The sequence below is a fragment of the Bos mutus genome, chromosome 3 (genome assembly GCF_027580195.1).
Source record: "Bos mutus isolate GX-2022 chromosome 3, NWIPB_WYAK_1.1, whole genome shotgun sequence".
Lineage (NCBI taxonomy): Eukaryota > Metazoa > Chordata > Mammalia > Artiodactyla > Bovidae > Bos > Bos mutus.
The window spans coordinates 56,175,192-56,197,037 of NC_091619.1; the positions used below are offsets into that span (position 1 = coordinate 56,175,192).

Sequence of the window (21,846 nt, forward strand, 5' to 3'; positions counted from 1 at the left end):
AGGTAATGAGATTATGTAGTGACAGCTGAGATAGGGGTATGCTTGGGGCTCAGACTAATAAACGGTAGTTATATTAGTTTGCTGGAAAATGGAATTTATGTGATTTTTAGATAGCTGAAGAATTCTCAAAGGGCATTAAAATAGATGTATTTAATTTGTCCCTTATATTTTCTCAGCAGACTTACTGTAGCAGGAAGCAAGGGTGTTCGTACACAGTGAAGCTATATACCCCAGGAGCAGTGGAAAGGAGCAAGAAAAAGCAAGCAGGCTTGACAGAGAGACCATTTTCCATACCTGTCTCCAACTGCCTCCCTGATCTCTTCTCTCCTATCACTGTGGTTAGAGCATAAGCTCTGTCAAGAGTAGGATGCCTCGAGTACCTATGACAGTCATTGTCATAGGCATTTCGTGTGCAAAAAAATTCAGTGGCTCTGATGGATTACCCTATATATATAGTCCAAATTCAGTGGACTATGCCTGAAATCGCTGATTGCACTAACAGAGATATGGCATCTAGAATAAAGCAGATAATGATACCAGTCATTCCCAAAGGGGAACATGGACAAAATTAAAGCACATTCAGAGAAGGATTTTCTCAGATCAGTGATGTAACTAGGAGCCCAGTCATTCCCTCTCCTTGTTCTTTGTGCTCTCTCTTCACTTCCTGAGTTTTGCACCTGCTTTGTCTTGCCCAATTCTTTATCCCTGTAGTTCCTACTCATTTTCAGGTTGCAATTTAATTTGCTGAAGGTAGATTTGCTGATTTTAGCCTCACCCAGTTGCCATCCATGGACATAAAGCTAGTCCCCAGGACCTAGTGCAATGCCTGGCAACTGTTCGTCAGTCCTTACTTAAATGTTCTCTTATCAGAGAGACTCTTCCAGACCAACCCTATGTAAAACAGCAATGCCTGTACCTGCCTAAGATTCCTTATCTTTCCTTAACCTGTTGCCTTAAAATCTAACATGAAGTGAAGTGAAGTGAAGTTGCTCAGTCGTGTCCGACTCTTTGCGATCCCACGGACTGTAGCCTACCAGGCTCCTCCGTCCCTGGGATTCTCCAGGCAGGAATACTGGAGTGGGTTGCCATTTCCTTCTCCAGGAGATCTTCCCAACCCAGGGATAGAACCTGGGTCTCCTGTATTGCAGGCAGACGCTTTACCATCTGAGCCACCAGGAATATCTATTTCATTTTCTGCTTATTACATTTCCCCTCCCTAGAATGATGAGGGGAGATACAATATTTGAATTTTAAATATTTGAAAGGAAGAAAGAATATGTATAATGAGTAACCCTAGAGGATAAAATTTAAATTATTTATTTATTGAATTTTCAATGTCTGTGTTTATCTCTCTCAGAGACAGTGAGTTCCCTGAGGGCATGAAGTGTATTTGATACCATCTAATTCCTAGTGTGTCATAATACCCAGCACGTAATTATCACAAGATAGATATAGATTGACTAAATGAATGGAATGCTGGAGTGAATTTCAGCTCAGTATAATATTGAGCTGCTTTAAAACAAGATAGTTTTGTGAAATAGTGAGTATGTCACAAGCAGTCTAATGACTCTCTGAGTTTCCTGCACTGGTATTCCTGTACTGGGTAGGGAATTAGAATACGTACCTTTAAACTCCCAGCTCTCAGTCTACAATTCTAACAAAAAGAAAATTAATAAGCCCCTCATACAGCACATGTTAGTTCCAGTCAGATCAGAGTTCTATTCAGAATCCTTTCACTTCATTCTTCATCATTGGCACCCCTTTTTTTTTGTTTGTTTCATTTCATATATGATATTGTACATGTTTCAACGCCATTCTCCGAAATCATCCTACCCTCTCCCTCTCCCACAGAGTCTCGCATACAGAGTTATCATTACAATCTTTCTAAATTCCATATGTATACGTTAGTATACTTATTGGTGTTTTTCTTTCTGGCTTACTTCACTCTGTATAATAGGCTCCAGTTTCATCCACCTCATTAAAACTGATTCAAATGTATTCTTTTTAATGGCTGAGTAATACTCCATTGTATATATGTACCACAGCTTTCTTATCCATTCATCTGCTGATGGACATCTAGGTTGCTTCCATGTCCTGGCTATTGTAAACAGTGCTGCGATGAACACTGGGGTACACATGTCTCTTTCAGTTCTGGTTTCCTTGGTGTGTATGCCCAGCAGTGGGATTGCTGGGTCATAAGGCAGTTCTAATTCCAGTTTTTTAAGGAATCTCCACACTGTTGTCCATAGTGGCTGTACTAGTTTGCATTCCCACCAACAGTGTAAGAGGGTTCCCTTTTCTCCACATCCTCTCCAGCATTTATTGCTTGTAGACTTTTGGATCTCAGCCATTCTGACTGGCGTGAAATGGTACCTCATTGTGATTTTGATTTGCATTTCTCTGATAATGAGTGATGTTGAGCATCTTTTCATGTGTGTGTTAGCCATCTGTATGTCTTCTTTGGAGAAATGTCTATTTAATTCTTTGGCCCATTTTTTGACTGGGTCGTTTATTTTTCTGGAATTGAGCTGCAGGAGTTGCTTGTATATTTTTTAGATTAATTCTTTGTCAGTTGCTTCATTTGCTATTATTTTCTCCCATTCTGAAGGCTGTCTTTTCACCTTGCTTATAGTTTCCTTTGTTGTGCATAAGCTTTTAGTTTTAATTAGGTCCCATTTGTTTATTTTTGCTTTTATTTCCAATATTCTGGGAGGTGGGTCATAGAGGATCCTGCTGTGATTTATGTCAGAGAGGGTTCTGACTATGTTCTCCTCTAGGAGTTGTATAGTTTCTGGTCTTACGTTTAGATCTTTGATCCATTTTGAGTTTATTTTCATCACTGGCACCCTTGTCCACATCTCCATAGTGTCTCCCCTGGACTCCTGGGAGTCCACTCCCTCCACTTTTCTTCACTATAATACATTCTCTACATAGCAGTTAGAGTGATATCATTAAAGCATAAATCAGACTATATCAGTCCCCTCTTTAAAACCTCCTTGTTACTCTTCCTTGTACTAGAATAAATCTAAATTCCTTACTGTGGCTTACAGTGCCCTGCATGGACTAGACCCTACTTGCCTCTCCCAGCTCAAGATGCACCACTTTCTCCTTACCAACTCCACTGACCTAATCTCTGTTCTTTGGAACATGCTTGCTTTTTATCTAGAGAATTCTTTGACCTGCTCTTTAAATGACTGGTTCTTATCTCACTATTCAGGTCTGTGCTCAAATATCATCTTAGGGAAGCCTTCCATGGCTGTGTGGTCTTGTTACTCCTGGTCATTCTCTTTCCCAATTTTCCTGTTTTGTTTTATTGATAGCAGTTAGTGCTATTTGAAAGTATTCATTTTCTATCTTCTCTGCTAGAATATAAACTTCTTGAGAGCAGAGAACTTTGATACACTGGTTATCAGTGTCCAGAATAAAACCTACCACATAGTAGATAGCATTTGAGAAATGAACTGATAAATAAATAAATGCTATTCCCTAAAATTAAAAAGTTAATAAGTACTTCCAGGTCTAGCTGGTTAAAGTAACATTTCCTGAATTAACATACTTCTTATATCTTTTGCTCTGTGGGTTACCATGCGTGTGTCTGTGCTAAGTCGCTTCAGTCATGTCCAACTCTTTTCGATCCCATGGACCGTAGCCCGGCAGGCTCCTCTGTCCGTGGGATTCTCCAGGCAAGAATACTGGAGTGGGTTGCCATTTCCTCCTCCAGGGGATCTTCCCAACCCAGGAACTGAACCACATCTCCTGCATTGGCAGGCAGATTCTTTACCACTAGCACCACCTGGCAAGCCTGTGGTTACCATAGTTCTCTTCAGAAACAGTATAAACTCAGTCCCAAAGTGGGGGACACAGTGACACAGTGTAGGTAGTAAAATCAGCTGCTGAAAAATAGGGTTAATTGGCACATTAGAATTAGTTTATTCTGTTTTCATTGTTGAATAAACTGGTATTAAGTATCTTTTCATCACCCCTTTTCCTTTGATTCCATTATGGTTTAAGGAGCTTTATAGAAGTAATCTTTTAATTCCTAGAGACCATCTGCAATTAACTTAATATATAAAACCTTTAATTAAACCCTTTTCTGCTTTCATCCTATGGAAAGGCTTAGTTACATTTCTTATACTCTCCTTAGGACTTTTTCAGTATATGCTATAGGTTTGTTTTCTTAAAGGGAATGGTTTAAATAATTGACTTTCTAAAGATTCCTAATGAGCTACTGTGTTTCAGAATGTAATACCATCAAGGGGGTCAGCCTGAAATAATACTAGTACATGGAGCATTTGGGGAATGAATTTCATTAACCAAGACCTATTTTATTGGGACAAATATGACACGTTTTGTACAAAGATCAGAATCACAACAGTCTATTGGTTTTATAAATCTTATTTTTAGTTAAGCTTGTATAAGAATTTATAAAGCTATGCTGTTCTTACCAAGTCTTGTACCAAGACCAAACCATGATTCAGTGCCTTAAAAGAGAGGTGGGGAGCTCATTACACAACATATGAAAAGTATGCCTGTTAGTGTGAATTTTGGATTTCCTGGTTAGGAAGCTTTATATCTTCTACAGTTTAACATTTATAACTATAGTAATGATCCCAAATCAGTATTTCTGTATTCCTTTACATGAATACAGAAATACTGTATTTAGGGGCTTCCCTGGTGGCTCAGAGGTTAAAGCGTCTGCTTGCAATGTGGGAGACCCAGGTTCAATCCCTGGGTCGGGAAGATCCCCTGGAGAAGGAAATGGCAGCCCACTCCAGTATTCTTCCTGGAGAATCCCATGGATGGAGGAGCCTGGTAGGCTACAGTCCATGGGGTCGTAAAGAGTCGGACACAACTGAGCGACTTCACTTTACATGAAAGACTTACTTTTCTATTCTATATTTGTCCCATGTCTGTTTCCCTGTGGACTGTTTTAAAAATAAGTCCCTGGATTCATAAATACATGCTAAACTGAGTCAGAGTTTGATGACATCCTGAGAAAACTCCCCTAGTGGGTAGCACTACAATTCCCTCCTCTCCCTCTACTTCAGAACTATCATGTTAATAGCAAATTAATCTTGAAAGCTTACAAAAATCTCTTGGTTTTCATGAGAGCCTCAAGCACATTTAGAACATGATTGAGTAATATTTGATAAGTAAGTAATGCAAAGAGGATTGCTGAAAATATTGGGATAAATTATTTTAAAAGTTTAACTCATACTAGAAATAATATACTAGTGTCAGTCATCCGAAAACAATTTTGATGAAATATCACAATCTGAAACATTTGACTTAAAGCCACAGAAGTAGAAAAAAATGAAAAGCATCCAGCATGAATTTTTAGATTAGCTGCTTCATTTTCATATTGTATTGTTTAATGAAAATTAGCAAAATGTTGGAGAGTTTCATTAACACTTTTTCAAATATTACATCTAAATGTTTCACAATTCTTGATTAGCAGAATTATCTTACCCCCAGTTTGAAAGACAAGAGGATGTTTTAAGCATTATAAGGAAAAAAATAAGTTAGGGGGAAATATGTCCTAAATATTAAAAAATTAAGAATTTGAGCATTGTTGACCTTCAGTTGCACAGTGGTATCCAACTCTTTGTGACCCCGTGGACTGCAGTATGCCATGCTTTCCCATCCATCACCAGATCCCAGGGCTTGCTCAAACTTATGTCCGTTGAGTCAGTGATGCCATCCAACTATCTCTTCATCTGTTGCCCTGTTCTCCTCCTGCCTTTAATCTTTTCCAGCCTCAGGGTCTTTTCTAATAAGTCGGCTCTTCACATTAAGTGGCCAAAGTATTGAAGCTTCAGTTCAGTCCTTCCAATGAATATTCAGCATTGATTTCCTTCAGGACTGGCTGGTTTGATCTCCTTGCAGTCCATGGGACTCTCAAGAATCTTCTCCAACACCACAGTTCAAAAGCATCAGTTCTTCAGCACTCAGCCTTCTTTATGGTCCAATCTCACATCCATACGTGACAACTGGAAAAATCATAGCTTTGACTGTACAGACCTTTGTTGGCAAAGTAATGTCTGATTTTTAATATGTTGTCTAGGTTTTTCATACCTTTTCTTCCAAGGAGCAAGCATCTTTTAATTTTATGGCTGCAGTCAACATCTGTAGTGATTTTGGAGCCCCAAAAAATAAAGTCTGTCACTATTTCCATTGTTTCCCCATCTATTTGCCATGAAGTAATGGGACCAGATGCCATGATCTTCGTTTTTTGAATGTTGAGTTTTAAGCCAGCTTTTTCACTCTCCTCTTTCACCTTCATCAAGAGGCTCTTTAATTTCTCATCACTTTCTGCTGTAAGAGTGGAGTTACCTGCATATCTGATGTTCTTGCTGTCTCTCCCGGCACTCTTGATTCCAGCTTGTGCTTCATCCAGCCCAGCATTTCGCATGATGTACTCTGCATATAAGTTAAATAAGCAGGGTGACAATATACAGCGTTGACATATTCCTTTCCAAATTTTGAACCAGTCCATTGTTCCATGTCTGTTTTTAACTGTTGCTTTTTGACCTGCATACAGGCTTCTCAGGAGGCAGATAAAGTGGTCTGGTATTCTCATCTCTTCCAGTTTGTTGTGATCCACACAGTCAAAGACTTTAGCATAGTCAATGAAGCAGAAGTGAGATGTTTTTCTGGAATTGTCTTGCTTTTTCTGTGATCCAGCAGATATTGGCAATTTGATCTCTGGTTCCTCTGCCTTTCCTAAATCCAGCTTGAACATCTGCAAGTTCTCAGTTCAGGGTTCACATACTGTTGATGCCTAACTTGGAGGATTTTGAGGATTACTTTGCTAGAGTGGGAGATGAGTGCAACTGTGCGGTAGTTTGAGCCTTCTTTGGTGTTGTCTTTCTTTGGGATTGGTATGAAAACTGACTTTTTCCAGTCCGGTGGCCACTGCTGAGTTTTCCATATTTGCTGGCATATTGAATACAGCACTTTCACAGCATCATATTTTAGGATTTGAAGTAGCTCAGCTGGAATTCCATCACCTCCACTAGCTTTTTTCTGCAATGATGCTTCCTAAGGCCCACTTGACTTCACACTTCAGGATGTCTAGCTCTAGGTGAGTGACCACACCATCGTAGTTATCTGGGTCATTAGGATCTCTTTTGTATATTCTCTGTGTATTCTTGCCACCTCTTCTTAATATCTTCTGCTTATGCTAAGTCCATACCATTTCTGTCCTTTATTGTGCCCGTCTTTGCATGAAATGTTCCCTTGGTATCTCTAATTTTCTTGAAGAGATCCCTAGTCTTTCCTGTCCTATTGTTTTCCTCTATTTCTTTGCATTGATCACTTAGGAAAGTTTTCTTATCTCTCCTGTTCTTTGCAACTCTGCATTCTGATCACTATATCTTTCATTTTTTTCTTTGCCTTTTGCTTCTCTTCTCAGCTATTTGTAAGACCTCCTCAGATAACCATTTTCCCTTTTGCATTACTTCTTCTTGGGGATGACTGCGATCACTGCCTACTGTACAGTGTTACGAACCTCCATCCATAGTTCTTCAGGCACTCTGTATCAGATCTAATCCCTTGAATCTGTTACTTCCACTGTATAGTCATAAGGGATTTGATTTAGGTCATACCTGAATGTTCTAGTGGTTTTCCCTACTTTTTTCAATTTAAGTCTGAATTTGGCAATAAGGAGTTCATGGTCTGAGCCACAGTCAGCTCCTGGTCTTGTTTTGGTTGACTATATAGAATTCTCCATCTTCAGCTGCAAAGAACATAATACAGTCTGATTTCTGTATTGACCATCTTTTGATGTCCATGTGTATAATCTTCTCTTGTGTTGTTGGAAGAAGATGTTTGCCATGACCAGTGTGTTCTCTTGGCAAAACTCTGTTAGCCTTTGTCCTGCTTCATTTTGTACTCCAAAGCCAAACCTGCCTGATATTTGAAGCATATATGTATATGATTCTTATTAAAATTCATGGAATGTATAATTTTTTTTGAATGTATAATTTAATCAAATGAAAAATTATCAAACTCTTTTAATTCAAGTACACACTCTCCTTACATTCATACAGATGTCAAAATTAAAGTTCCCAATTTGTATACATATGTGACCTTCTTTCTCCAGATACAAAACATTAAGAATAAAATTGATAAAAGGCTTGAAAAATCACAATTCTAAAGTGAATCTTGGAAATTATCTTTACCAAACCTGTTATGGTACTTGAGATATTCTAGATCCAAATGTACAACCACTCCCTTAAGAGCATACAGTTAATTAGGTACGGAGATAAGACCAGAGCTCAGTTCTCCCAAATCCCATGCTTTTCTATTAATCATAGTACCTCTCAGAAAATAAGGGTCAGGGGCAGCTTGCGTAAGGAAAATGGTATGTACACACTTCCCACCTACATCAATAGTAGCCTGGCCACCCACATACAGATTCCATATGAATGGATTCCTGATATGCAGTTTTTCTGCTGTGTATTATAATTCACTCATTCCATCTTAATTACATTGCTGTCTAATAGTTGTTGTTGTTTAGTCGCTAAGTCCTGTCCAACTCTTTTGCAACTCCACAGACAGTAGCCCACTAGGCTCCTCTGTCCATAGGAAATTAACATAGACAATTGTAGTTTTATTATAAACTGTATGATAACCTTCTTTACATGCTTGTTTATATAATATCTAGAAAAAGTGAGTCACTTTTCCTTAGTAGTGGGTTTGGTAAAAGAATGAAAAAAACTAATAAATATTTTATTGTTGGAATAATAATTTGTTTTACTTGGCCTTATTCTATGCACTTATTTCACTGGGGTTGTCCTGCCCTGTCTTGTTTAGTTTGAATTTATTTCATTTTGTCATATTTGTGGTGATCTGACTCGTTCTGGATAACAAGCTCAGTAAAAATAGTTTCTTCTTTCTATGACAAAAAGCTTTTTCAAAGATAAGATAGATATTTTGTACTAAACCTTCAGTGCAATTTTCCCAAAAATATGCTAAGGAGGGTAAAAAGTTTATTTCTACAATGTTGATCCAAAATGGAGAAACTTACACAGCCAGTTTCACTCTGAGCCTTTGTATATTTAAAAGGCTATGTCCAACATGAAATTTCTCTAACTTATCATGCAGCTTCTGGGGCAAAAGTTTTATGCATTTTCTGCTTTACATTATAATCATAAACCATGCAAACTAAGGAATGTCCAATAGACGTGGTGTTGGAGTACTCTATCCTTTATAAGTTACTATGTGTTATTTGTTCTTCTTGTCACAGTATATTTAGAATCAACAGCTTTGGCATAAAACATACTTAACCAAGCATAGCATCAAGATTATCCAAAACTCAGCTGAGGATAAATTTTGCTTTGTCACCTTTTAACCATAATCTGAATTTGAATCAATGTAGTTTTAACATTCAGTTGACCATTGAGTAAGTTAAATTTTGAGCATTCTTAACAGTGATTACTATTGTTCATTTTTAAAAATGTCAGCATAACTTTTCATATTTTACTATATACCGAACTATATTAGTTTAGAAAATAGAATAGTTAAATGTTTAGCTATTTTTAATTTCTAAACTAATACTAGTTAATTTTAACATCATTCATTTGTTAACAATCTTTGAACACCTACTGTGTATCAGGCACTGTTCCTGTTCTAGAAAATTAAAGGGTGGCTAAGACACTTTTAAAATCACTGCAGATGGTGATTGCCGCCATGAAATTAAAAGACGCTTACTCCTTGGAAGGAAAGTTCTGACCAACCTAGACAGCATATTAAAAAGCAGAGACATTACTTTGTCAACAAAGGTTCATCTAGTCAAGGCTATGGTTTTTCCAGTAGTCATGTACGGATGTGAGAGTTGGACTGTGAAGAAAACTGAGCACAGAATTGATGCTTTTGAACTGTGGTGTTGGAGAAGACTCTTGAGAATCCCTTGAACTGCAAGGAAATCCAACTAGTCTATCCTAAAGGAAATCAGTCCTGGGTGTCCGTTGGAAGAACTGATGTTGAAGCTGAAAATCCAATCTTTTTGGCCACCTAATGCAAAGAGCTGACTCATTTGAAAAGACCCTGATGTTGGGAAAGATTGAGGGAAGGAGGAGAAGGGGACAACAGAGGATAAGATGGTTGGATGGCATTACCGACTCAATGGACATGAGTTTGGGTAAACTCCAGGAGTTGGTGATAGACAGGGAGGCATAGTGTGCTGCGGTTCACGGGGTTGCAAAGAGTTGGATATGACTCAGCAACTGAACTGAACTGAAGACACTTTTAAAGATCCACAGGAATGCATAAGTGGTTAGTTGAAGAGGAGGAAGGTGTCAAGGTGGGTAGAGAGTTTTAAACAAGTATTGGAAGAGGAATGGGGATTAAATAGAAAAGGGAAGGAGGAGCATTCCTGAAATAGTACATGCAAAAGAATGCATGTGTGATAGAACTTGGATGATTCAGAGATCCACAAGTAGTTGGTTATAGATGGAGTGTAGGATGTGTTGAGAAGAGTAAGTGGAAATAAGCTCCAGAAAAAATAAGTTCTTGAAAAGGCAGGGGTGCACACTGACTAAGAACATATACTTTTGTATTTAACTGATAAGAAATTTATACTCATTCACTAAGCAGCAAAAAAACATGGGATGATTTTAATTAAATGATGATATATTTAGATTTCTATTTTATAAGTAGAATGTAGTTAGCATAGTAGAAAGGCAAAAGTCAAGAAGTCAAACTAGTCACATGATCTTAGCTAGGGCTTCTATAACTAATTGCCATGGGCTGCTGCTGCTGAATCACTTCAGTTGTGTCCGACTCTGTGCAACCCCATAGACAGCAGCCCACCAGGCTCCCCCGTCCCTGGGATTCTCCAGGCAAGAATACTGGAGTGCGTTACCATTTCCTTCTCCAGTGCATGAAAGTGAAAAGTGAAAGTGAAGTCATTCAGTCATGTCCGACTCTTAGTGACCCCATGGACTACAGCCTACCAGGCTCCTCCATCCATGGGATTTTCCAGGCAAGAGTGCTAGATGGCTTAAACAACAAACATTATTTTTTATTGTTCTGGAGACTGGGAATCCAAGATCAAGGTGCTAACAGATTCAATGTCTAGTGAGGGTTCTCCACCTGGTTTGCAGATAGTTGCCTTCTTACTACAACCTCACATGTAGAGAAAGATCATCTCTCCATTTTCTCTCTTTATAAGGGCACTGCAATTCATAGAGGCTCCACATGATTTAACTAGCTCCAAAAGACTCCTATCTTTAAATATCATCACATTGGAGACTAGGGCTTCAGTATATGAATGTAGGAGGGGACACAAACATAGTCCATAGTGTGATCAACACTAAACTAAGACATTTACTATAAGGATGGAGTAGTAGTATTTGGGAAAGATTTGGAGGTCAAATCAAGAGTAGTGGGTAACCAAATTATAGTTAGATGTTGAAGGAAAAGATGTATAAGGATACTGGACTTCCCTCGTGACTCAGACAGTAAAGAATCTGCCTACAATGCAGGAGACCCAGGTTCAATTCCTGGGTTGGGAAGATCCCCTGGAGAAGGGAATGACTACACACTCCAGGATTCTTGTCTGGAGAATTCCATTGACAGATGAGCCTGGTGGGCTACAGTCCATGGGGTTGCAAAGAGTCAGACATGACTAAACGACTTGAAGTTTCCTTTCTTTTACAATTAGGTGAATGGTAGATAGGAATAACAGGGAAAACATACTTATAATTAACATTTTTAAATTTTACATTTTTCAGTTTAAAATTAATAAATTTGGTTTCTAGTAATATCAACAAAACATGAGATTATATATACAGCTTGTTCATGAATGTGGGTGATAGCTGAATTCAAGAACATCAGTTCAGTTCAGTTCAGTTGCTCAGTCGTGTCTGACTCTTTGCGACCCCATGAATCACAGCATGCCAGGCCTCCCTGTCCATCACCAACTCACGGAGTTCACCCAAACTCATGTCCATCGAGTCGGTGATGCCATCCAGCCATCTCATCCTCTGTCGTTCCCCTTCTCCTCCTGCCCCCAATCCCTCCCATCATCAGAGTCTTTTCCAATGAGTCAACTCTTCGCATGAGGTGGCCAAAGTACTGGAGTTTCAGCTTTAGCATCATTGCTTCCAAAGAAATCCCAAGACAGCCTCAAAATACGAAAATAACTTTGAATCTTATCACTTGCCTCGTACAAAAAGGCAATGATAGCAGCTGAATCTTAGTAGTTTTGTTTATACCAAATCAAAATTATAATGTATACATACTGTGCTTTGTCTCCATTTCTCCTAGGGTCCACAAGGACCAAGAGGTCAACCAGGGCCTCCAGTGAGTTTATTTACATTTATATCTGTTTACCATTGGTGCTTATGTGCCTGCTTGGTTTGAGATATCTACTAAGTACTTTTTTTTTTTTTTTTTGTATTATAGGGTCCACCTGGAGCACCAGGCCCAAGAGTAAGTCTTCTTGATTTTGTTCATTTTACCTTAGTATAATTTTTTTAAACTTCTTCTATTAACTCTCTGTTAAAAGTATCCCTTTTGCTTACCTCTGTTCTTTTTGTTAATCTGATACAGGGTCTTCACAACTCTAATAGAACTTTAAATATGGGCTTCAGGCTTTTTGTCTATAAAATAGGATGGTCTCTCCTACTTTTTTGGATGGATTTGAGTTTTAAATAAGTAAAGTGCTCAGCAGAATGTCTGATATAATTACTACTCACAAAATAAGAACTCCCTCCATTTTTTCCTGTTTCAGAATCCTAGGTCTCCTTCTTCAAACGTGCTTTTTTGCCAACCAGAGTTCTCCATGTTTTTAAGCTTTACATGAATCCTTCTCAGCGGTTGGTGGCTGTGGAAGCCCTTGGACTTCTCGTGTATCAGTATTTGCTCGTGATTTATTATAACCCCAAACTCACTACTCCTATCTTTGAGGCAATACTTTTGTTGCTTCATTATCAGCTATCATCTCCTGGCCTCAGTGTTTCAGATTGATTTCTGTTACGTGTTGTATCTTTGTTTTCCCACTTCTTACAAGAGGTCTCCTATCTTTAACCTCACCCATGCCCCATTTCTACAGAATTCTGGTCAAATGCAGCAGTCTTTGGTCTGATTTCCTGCCTAACCAAGATTCACTAATGGCTACACAATTCAGACAAATGGCCAGTCCCATGCCTTCCAAGTCTTGCTTACATGCTTCTCTGCTTTGGATCTTTGAAATTTCAGGCTGGTTGATCACTGCAATCCACTCCTGGTGGGTCAGGAACTCTTCATTCCCTTCAGCTTTTCATCAGGACAAGGAAAAACTTTTAAGCAAAGTGCCACAGGAAGATTGTCTCCTTGGAAACAAGAGATCTATTTCTCTAAGGTTTTTTTTTAATTATTCCCCCTTTCTGTCTGATGGGGATTGAAACCTTCCCTGGCATGAACATCAGTGCAAATGTCTTTTTTAAAAAATCTTTACTCTCCACTTCTCTATTCTTCCTTGATTCCTCAATCATCACAATGCATGGGTTAGAAAAACCCTGATCAGTTGCCTTCTCACTTTATAATGACTTTGATATATCATAGGCACCTTCCTAATAAAGAACAAGTTGTAGAAAGATCATACATCATTGGTAAATTAAATGTGTTTTGTGAAAATGTTTACATTGAAGTGCTAGATTTGGGGTCACCATTTCCCTCTCTCACTTGGAAAATATATGTGTTCCTATACAGCCAAAATGAATTAGGACTCATGAGAGATTTTTGCTCTGAGAAAAATGTGGATAAAAATATGTAACTTTGAGGAATTAGTAAGAGTATTGAATGAAAAAATACGTGTGCTATATACTGTGTTGTTACCTTAGCTTTGATTTTATCTCCAAGAAATCAGTGCCAAATCCAATATCATGAAGCATTTCCCATATACTTTTTTCTAAGAGTTTTAGAGTTTTAGCTCTTACCTTTAATTATCTGACCCATTTTGAGTTAATTTTTGTTTATAAGTAAGAGTCTAACCTCATTGGGTTTCATGTGGATATCAAATTTTCCCAGTACGATTTGTTGACAGACTGTTCTTTATAGGGAATGGCCTTGACACCTTTCTCAAAAACTATTTAACCATATGTGTAAGTGTTTATTCCTGCACTCTATTTCATTGGTCTATGTGTCTATGTGTATGCCAGTACCACACTGCTTTGATTATTGTTAAATTTGTAGTAAGTTTTGAAATTGAAGTATGAAACCTCCAACTTTGTTGTCCTTCTTCAAAATTGTTTGGGATATATACTCTCTTTCATAGTTACTAGTACAGTTATCTTTACCAGTGATATTTATTTCTTCATGTGGATTCAAACTTCTGTCTTGTATCCTTTATTTCTGTCCAAAGAACTCCCTTTATTGTTTTTCTAGGAAGGGTTTGCTAGTGGTAAGTTACCTCAGCTTTTGTTTATATGGGCATGTCTTAATTTTTCCTTCTTCATGAAGGATAGTTTTACTGGATATAGAATTCTTGGTTAACAGTCTTTTCTTTCAGCACTCCAAAAATGTCATCCTACTGCTTTCTCACCTTTATGGTTTTTGATGAAAAATCCCATCCCTTGGATATGATGAGTCTCTTCTCACTGCATTTAAGATTCCCTATTTTTAACTTTCAACAGTTTGATTATGAGATATCTAAGGGAATTCATTGAGCTTCTTTGATGCAGAGATTAATATTTTTCATCAAATTTGGGACATTTTCAGCGATTATTTCTGGAAATATTCTTTCTGCCCCCTTTTTTCTGAGACTCCTATCATGCATACATTGGTATGTTTTATGGTGTCTGTAGGTCTATGAGTCTATTCATTTTCTGAGTTAATTCTTCTTTTTACTCCTCTGACTGGATAATCTCAATAAACTGTTTTCAAGCTCACTGATTCTTTGTTGTGTACTGAAATCTACAGTTGAGCCTCTCAAGTAAATTTTGATTTCAGGTACTGAATTTTAATTTTCAACTGCAAAATTTATACTTGGTTCTTTTCTATAATTTCTCTTTACATTTTTTATTTGATAAGACATTTTTTCATGCTTTAGTTCTGTATACATGATTTCCCTTAGTTCTTTGAATATATTTAAAATAGCTAATCAAAGTTTTGTCTACTACATTCAACATGTGCGCTTCCACAGGGACAATTTCCATTGATTGCTTGATTTTTTCCCATGTATAGGAGTCACACTTTGTTACTTAGCATGGCTTGTCAATTTTTTTTGAAAACTGAACATTTTAAATAATATAGAGTGGCATCTCTGAAAGTCAAATTATTCACCCCAACCTTAGTGTTTAGTGTTGTTATTTGTTGTTTTTGTTATTTAGTGACTTTTCCTAATAAAGTCTGTGTTCTTTGACATATGGGAACACTAAAGTCTCTACTCAGTTAGTTTAGTGGTCAACTAAGGGTTGAAGAGAGGTTTCCTTAAATGCCAGAACTAATGTTTCCCAGTTTGGGCCAAGGGTCTCTGTGAGCATGTTGGAGCATCCCTTCAGTTCTCAGCCAGGCAACTGACAACTGTACCCAAGTCTTAACTGCATATTTTCACAGAGCCTGAAGATGAGCCAGAGGAGACAGCTTAAGACCTTCTTGTGTTTTTCTGATCATGTGCCCAGCCCTATGCATTTCCAGGAATATGTCACACCAGAGCATTTCAGAATTTCTAAGGACATCTTACTCCCTGATTTTTGCCTGTTTGCCCCAACTGTTTTCTAATGTTTCTAGCAGCCACAAAGTTAAACTATTCCATCTAAATTTTTTTAAATGTTCCTCAGGAGAGACTTTCTGCACTGAGTGAGCTCTGAGTCAGGTAAAATAAAGACAGCCTTGCAAGTGGTATCTTTAAGGGAACCCACCAGACAGGTCAAATAACAACATTTCACTGGAAAGGAGGCTTTGAAGCAACTCTCAGCCCCATTCTGCTCCCTCCTGTGGTTTCCAGGCTTCTTGTTTTCACTGCAATTGCAGGCTGTTGGTTTTTAAAGCTACCACAGAGCTGGAAAGAGAGGCATGGGAATAGGGCAAATTAAAGCTTTACAGAGCTCACTGCCCTTCCTAAAATTCAGCTATTTTTCTGAAGTGAATGCTCCCCAGATTTACAGCAAGCATTTTGTTAATTTCTGTAATTCTGAAATACTTCATTCTGACATTCTTTTTTCCAGTTTTCTCATTGCTTTTATAGAAGAGAGAATTCTGGGAGGTCATTATTCCACCATTTTTCCTGTCTCCTAAGTCTCTGATCTTTAGCACACATTTTTAAAATATTCTGTGTGATGAAATGGAAGAGCATATAGATCAGTTCTGTTGCATTGAAGTACGGTGGTTGACTCAAAAGTGCTTGTGGAATTCAGTTGCAAGCTGAAGTAGCTGCTTTTTTCATGGAACACCATTTTTACTTGTCAGAATGACAGTTGTTTAAACATGAGTATTTGGCAGATATTTTCTTGAAAATGAATTAAGTGAGCCTGTCATTTTAAGGAGAACAACTGACAACTTGATACCAATAGTAAATTTCAAGCTTTCAAGCAACAGTAACAAGTGAAAGCTTGTATCTATTACAAGTTTGACAACTTCCCAATAGTTGTGTTTTTCTGATGGGATTGGTGATGATGTTAATGAATGTAATCTTTTGATACAACATAATGAAACTTGTATTTGGAAAGACTGCATTATTTCATTAACCATTTTCCAAATAATTGAATCATGAATTTTTTTAAAAATCATGATTTTTAACAAAGTAGGTAAGTGATTTTTTTTAGAATCCATCTTTTAAGTTTGATAGATTAATAGATTTTAATACAGTATAAAATTTATAGGTAAGTTTTCAGACTTCACATTTCACACATTTCACACTTAATTAACTCCCACTTGTCAAGTTGTGGTATAATATCAAAGAAGAATATCCACAATTATTTGAAAAGGCTACTAAAATATTTTCTTGCCAACTGCATATCTTCTTTAAGGCCAGATTTTGTTCATATAGTTCTTCATATAGTTCAGCTAAAATAACATTTTAATAGATTGAAAATAGAAGCAAATGTGAGAATCTAGCTATTTCCTGTTAATTCAGACATTAAAGAGAATACATAAGTTATAAAACAGTGCCACTCTTCTTACAAATTTTTTAGTTTTCAAAAGTTAATTTTTCATTAAAAATATTTATATTAACATGTAGTAGCTTTATTTAAAGGTAATTAACACAGTTTTAAATTTTATATTTTAATTCATACTATGGTAAATATTATAAGTTATAATATATAATATTATATAATATATATATAATATATATAATAAGTTAAATATTATGAGTTATAATATAATTATAAGTTATATAATATTATAAGTTATAATATAAAAGTTATAATTCACATAAATAAAAGTTCTTTAAAGCCCTTTATATTTATTTATTTAAAAGTACAACAGGGTCCTGAGTCAGAAGACCCTGAGAACTGCTTATTGCTAGTTTTTCTATGATCAAAGCTCTAATGACAAATAAAGGTGGCTGTTGTTTCCTACTTAATTCAATTGCCCATATTTAGTGCCAATATTTTGTTGTGACCCATGTCCAAAATCTGCCAATTCTCACAAACATGGTCAGAATTAACTTGCACAGAATTTTTAATGCTAAAGCCTTTCTTCTTGAGTAGGCCATGCTTCTCTATCTCCAGGCCTTTGTGCTGGCACCTCTGCCTAGAAAACTCTCCCACCCAATCTCCTAACAATTCATATTTATTCTTCAGATCTCAGTTCAAATATCACTACCTCCAGGAAGCCTATGCAGATCTATTCCTTCCAAGTCTCTTATATCCTCCAAATTTGATTAAATAAGACTCCATTATTTCTCTTATAGGTCCATGCACTTTTCTTTAATAGCACATATCCCAATTTGTAAATGTGTTATTTTTTAGATTATGTGATTGGTGCCTTTATTGACTTCTAAACTTTAGCTCTACAAGGGCAAGGTTGTTTTGTTTCGTATTATTTGCTTACCATTTTATCCTCAAGATGTGTTTGGCAGCATACATATGCAGAATGAGTCAAATATTTTCCAACATGAAAACCACATGTTGAGGCAAGGATGAGTATATTTTGTTGATTGTCCCATCATTTTAAATAGTTTCCAAATTATCAACCATGAGTTATGGGAGATGTTGAAAAGAGTTTCTATTATATGGACTTGCAAGTAAAAAGATAGCTCAGCAGTACAATCATTCTGAAAGAAATCAGATGCTTGATTTGCTCACACATACGCCATTTCATAGAATTTTCTCCCAACTTATGCTTCTTAGTTTCCAAGCTTTTTAAAAATTAAAATACAAAAAGACTTTTTACTAATGGTTATTCTGGGTCTTTCTCTAAAAATATCTTTTAATAAATTCTGGAGGAGATTATATTCATGTTGTATTATTTCTTTTGGGACTAATGACACATTTTCCAACTTCAGAAATTGTTTTTAAGACCGCAGAAGTATCAGATTAAACTAATGTGGTGACTACCTCAGGATAGTAATATTTTATTCTATTTTTCTTCCAAGAATGTAACTGTTAAAAATTACTACAGTTATTTATTCTTCACTTTACAATTTATTAACGGAGGGGATCATATTTCATTCTTCTTCCATGTAATTAACTTTTGTGTGTGTTTTCAGGCAGTAGAGACAAGTAGTTTTTCATTTGCGAACTCTGGACTTTGGTCCTGTTTTAATTAGGAGACTTGAAATTTGGATGAAGGCAGCATATTGTCCTTTCAGATAGCTAGGCAATATTTGTGAGATCAGTCTAACCATAAGAGTTACAAACCCCTTTCAGATAATAAGTCTAGTATGCTTTAACAGCAGTGCTTTCAGAATTTATAGCCTTTAGAGCACTCAGTGTTGATCTTATTGCTAATCTCAAATGGTTTTGTTTTACACAGAAACAAATGGATATCAATGCTGCTATTCAAGCCTTGATTGAATCACATACTGCCCTACAGATGGAGGTAATATATCTGCCTTTATTTACATTGGCACACTCAATCTACAAAGTAAACAGAAATATTTTTTCAAAGGCCAAAATGTGACTTTATCTCAAGGCCTGTATTTACAAGAGATTAAAAGTAATGAAACCATTTTTAAGGACAAAGAAAACAATTTTAATAAATAGAAATACATCCATAAGATTTTTAAGGAAAACATTTAAAACAAAAATATTGTCAAAGGATTTTCAAAATAAGAATTTGGTATTACAGAAGAAAATAGTTAAATGAAGTTAGTCATTTCTTAAAACGGCGTCTATCTATCATCACTATTCATTTTTTTAAGCTCTATTTATTCCTTGTATATAGGTTTTTTTTTTTAAATTATGCTATAGGGATAGTAATTGTTAAGTTTTATGTCAGCTTGAAAAGTAGACTTTTGAGTGTGAATTTAACCTCTTGTTGGGATCAAGATTAACAAAACACAAATATGCTTATAGTTAAATATAAACTGTTCTTTGTATCCTACTCTCAACTCACTGCACACAATAGGAGTACACTTTTCTTCTGTCTTGATCTTTGTTGATCACTTGGGTTACCTACTGGTAATGACTACTCTATGCTTCTTTGCTAATATGATTTTCATGATGACTTGGCAGAGCTACCAGAATACTGAAGTGACTTTAATTGACCACAGTGCAGAGATCTTCAAAACCTTGAACTATCTTGGCAATTTACTACACACCATCAAGCATCCTCTTGGCACACGAGATAATCCAGCACAAATCTGCAAAGATTTGCTTAACTGTGAACACAAAGTATCAGACGGTAAGTTATTGGTTTTGTTAAACTGTGATATTTCATTTCATCATTTCAGTGTGTTTGAGATTTCGAGTGTGTTTATGCCAAATCTTATGATTTTTGATAAAACCCTGGCAGAGGCATTTTAAGGTCATCAAGAACCAAATACGTACTTCTTAAGGTAAATGTGATTTCTGATATCAAAGTATCCTTTTTTTAAGGGTTTGCTTTATAAAGATCTTCTACTACAAAATCTGACATATCCCCAGATTTTCTTACCCCATCTATGTCACTCGCGTATACTCTGTGCTTGGAATACATGTTAAAAATAAAAAATAGGAAAGGTTAACTTTTGAACTAACAGACAATATTATCTGTCAGGACCACCAGAGTTGGCAACATGAAGAAAGAGATCATAGTTCCCCCCTCTACTACACTCCCTAAAATTAATTTTTACATAAAATGGGATTTAAATGCCTCATTTTGGAATCTGACTGTAAAGATGGAGGCTTGTCATGCTTGGAATCGTCTCGTCCTCACATTGATACCTCAAAATCCATTAGCCAGAGTTGCAAAAATAGAGTCATCAAGCAAAAGGTTTAAAGCAAATGGAGGAGCCATTACTATCTGATGATCAACAGAGAAACCCTGTCTGCTACAATATGTCATTTAATTTTAATTTTGATGGGGTCTATATAGTCAGCTATACAATCAATATGAGTAGTTATTTTCGGTAAAAACTCTAGTCCTAACATACAATGATATATATGCTGATTTGAAAATAAGTTACTTAATTCTGTAGGATGGACAGTAGTGAATATTTTATTTTTTATACACATGTGTTTACATACAAATATACATGTATAAATACATATTTTTCCAAAAGCATCTTCCATTCTAGAAGTATAGCAAACATATTTGTTTTATTTATATTAATAAAATGCTAACCTCTATAGATGTTTCCTGCCTTAGATTATCACAAAAACAAATATTTCTAGTTATAGCTGCCCATCATAATCAAATTTGACTCTTTCCTATATTTGAGGGTATAAAAATGTAATTCTATAGAACTGAAAGGAACAAAGACATTATAGGGCATACCAATTACTAAAATCTAATTCAAGGTCTGCCTTCCTCATAGGAGAAATAGCTAAGTTGTGTGGCTTGCAAGGTATCAGGAAAGTATTTATGCCCAAAAATACTTTCATCACTAGGAGATTGTAAGTGCAGTAGAAAAACACAAAACAACAGGGAATGGGGGATATGATAGAAAGTAGGGTTGAGGGTGAAGTTTTAAATAGAGTAGGTAGATAAATCATCTCTGAGAAAGTGACCTTTAGGCAATATCAGGAGGAGGTAAGGGAAGAAGCCACAGGAAATCTGGGAGAAAGAGCTTTCCAGGAAGAAAGAACAAATGCAAAGACCCTGAACCTGTGTTTAGCATGTCCTATTAGCAAGAAGGTTCAGGTGACTGGAAGAGGTTCATAAGGAGAAGAATGGTAGGAAATGAAATCAGAAAGATGTCAAGAAACCAGATTATATAGGATATTATAGGCTAATCAAAAGACTCCTGCTCTTACTCTGAATAGAATGGAAAGATTTAGAAGAGTTAGAGCAAAGGACTGACAAGACTTGACTTAAATTTTGAAAATGTTACTCTTGGTGATGTATTGCAAATATAATGAGGGCAGGGTAGAAGGAGCCATTGAGAAAGCTACAAAATTAATCCAATAAGGGATGATGATGTTTTGGACTAGAGTTAGTGGTGGGAAAGTGGTAAGAAATGGTTAAATCTTTGGATAAGCTTTAAGGTAGAGCCAACAGGTTTTTTTGTTGATAATTCAGATATGGATTTTGAGAGAAACAGAATGGTAAAGAATGACGCTAAGAGTTTTGACTAAAGGACTAGAAGAGTGGAATTGCTGCCTATACAGATAGAGAGGCAAGTTTGGAATCAAGATGAGGAGTTCAGTTTTGGATGTGTTTGAGATGTCTGTTAGACATTCAAGGAAGTATGTCAAGTAAATAGTTGGCTATTCAGGAGAGAGGTCAGGAGAGAGGCCCTGGTTATGGATAAAATATATAAAGTAATTTGCA

At 36.5% G+C, this 21,846-nt stretch overlaps 1 protein-coding gene across 6 annotated transcripts in view; it reads left to right on the plus strand.

Annotated features, from left to right (window-relative positions):
- Window positions 1–21,846, plus strand: part of COL24A1 (collagen type XXIV alpha 1 chain) — a 400,744-nt gene that overhangs the window by 368,498 nt on the left and 10,400 nt on the right. For all 6 annotated transcript variants that reach the window (XM_070367752.1, XM_005888435.2, XM_070367754.1 and 3 more), the window contains 4 exons: window positions 12,274–12,309; window positions 12,412–12,438; window positions 18,907–18,972; window positions 19,608–19,776. In XM_070367752.1, coding sequence (XP_070223853.1) covers window positions 12,274–12,309; window positions 12,412–12,438; window positions 18,907–18,972; window positions 19,608–19,776 — 298 coding nt within the window. The remainder of the gene's footprint in view (window positions 1–12,273; window positions 12,310–12,411; window positions 12,439–18,906; window positions 18,973–19,607; window positions 19,777–21,846) is intronic.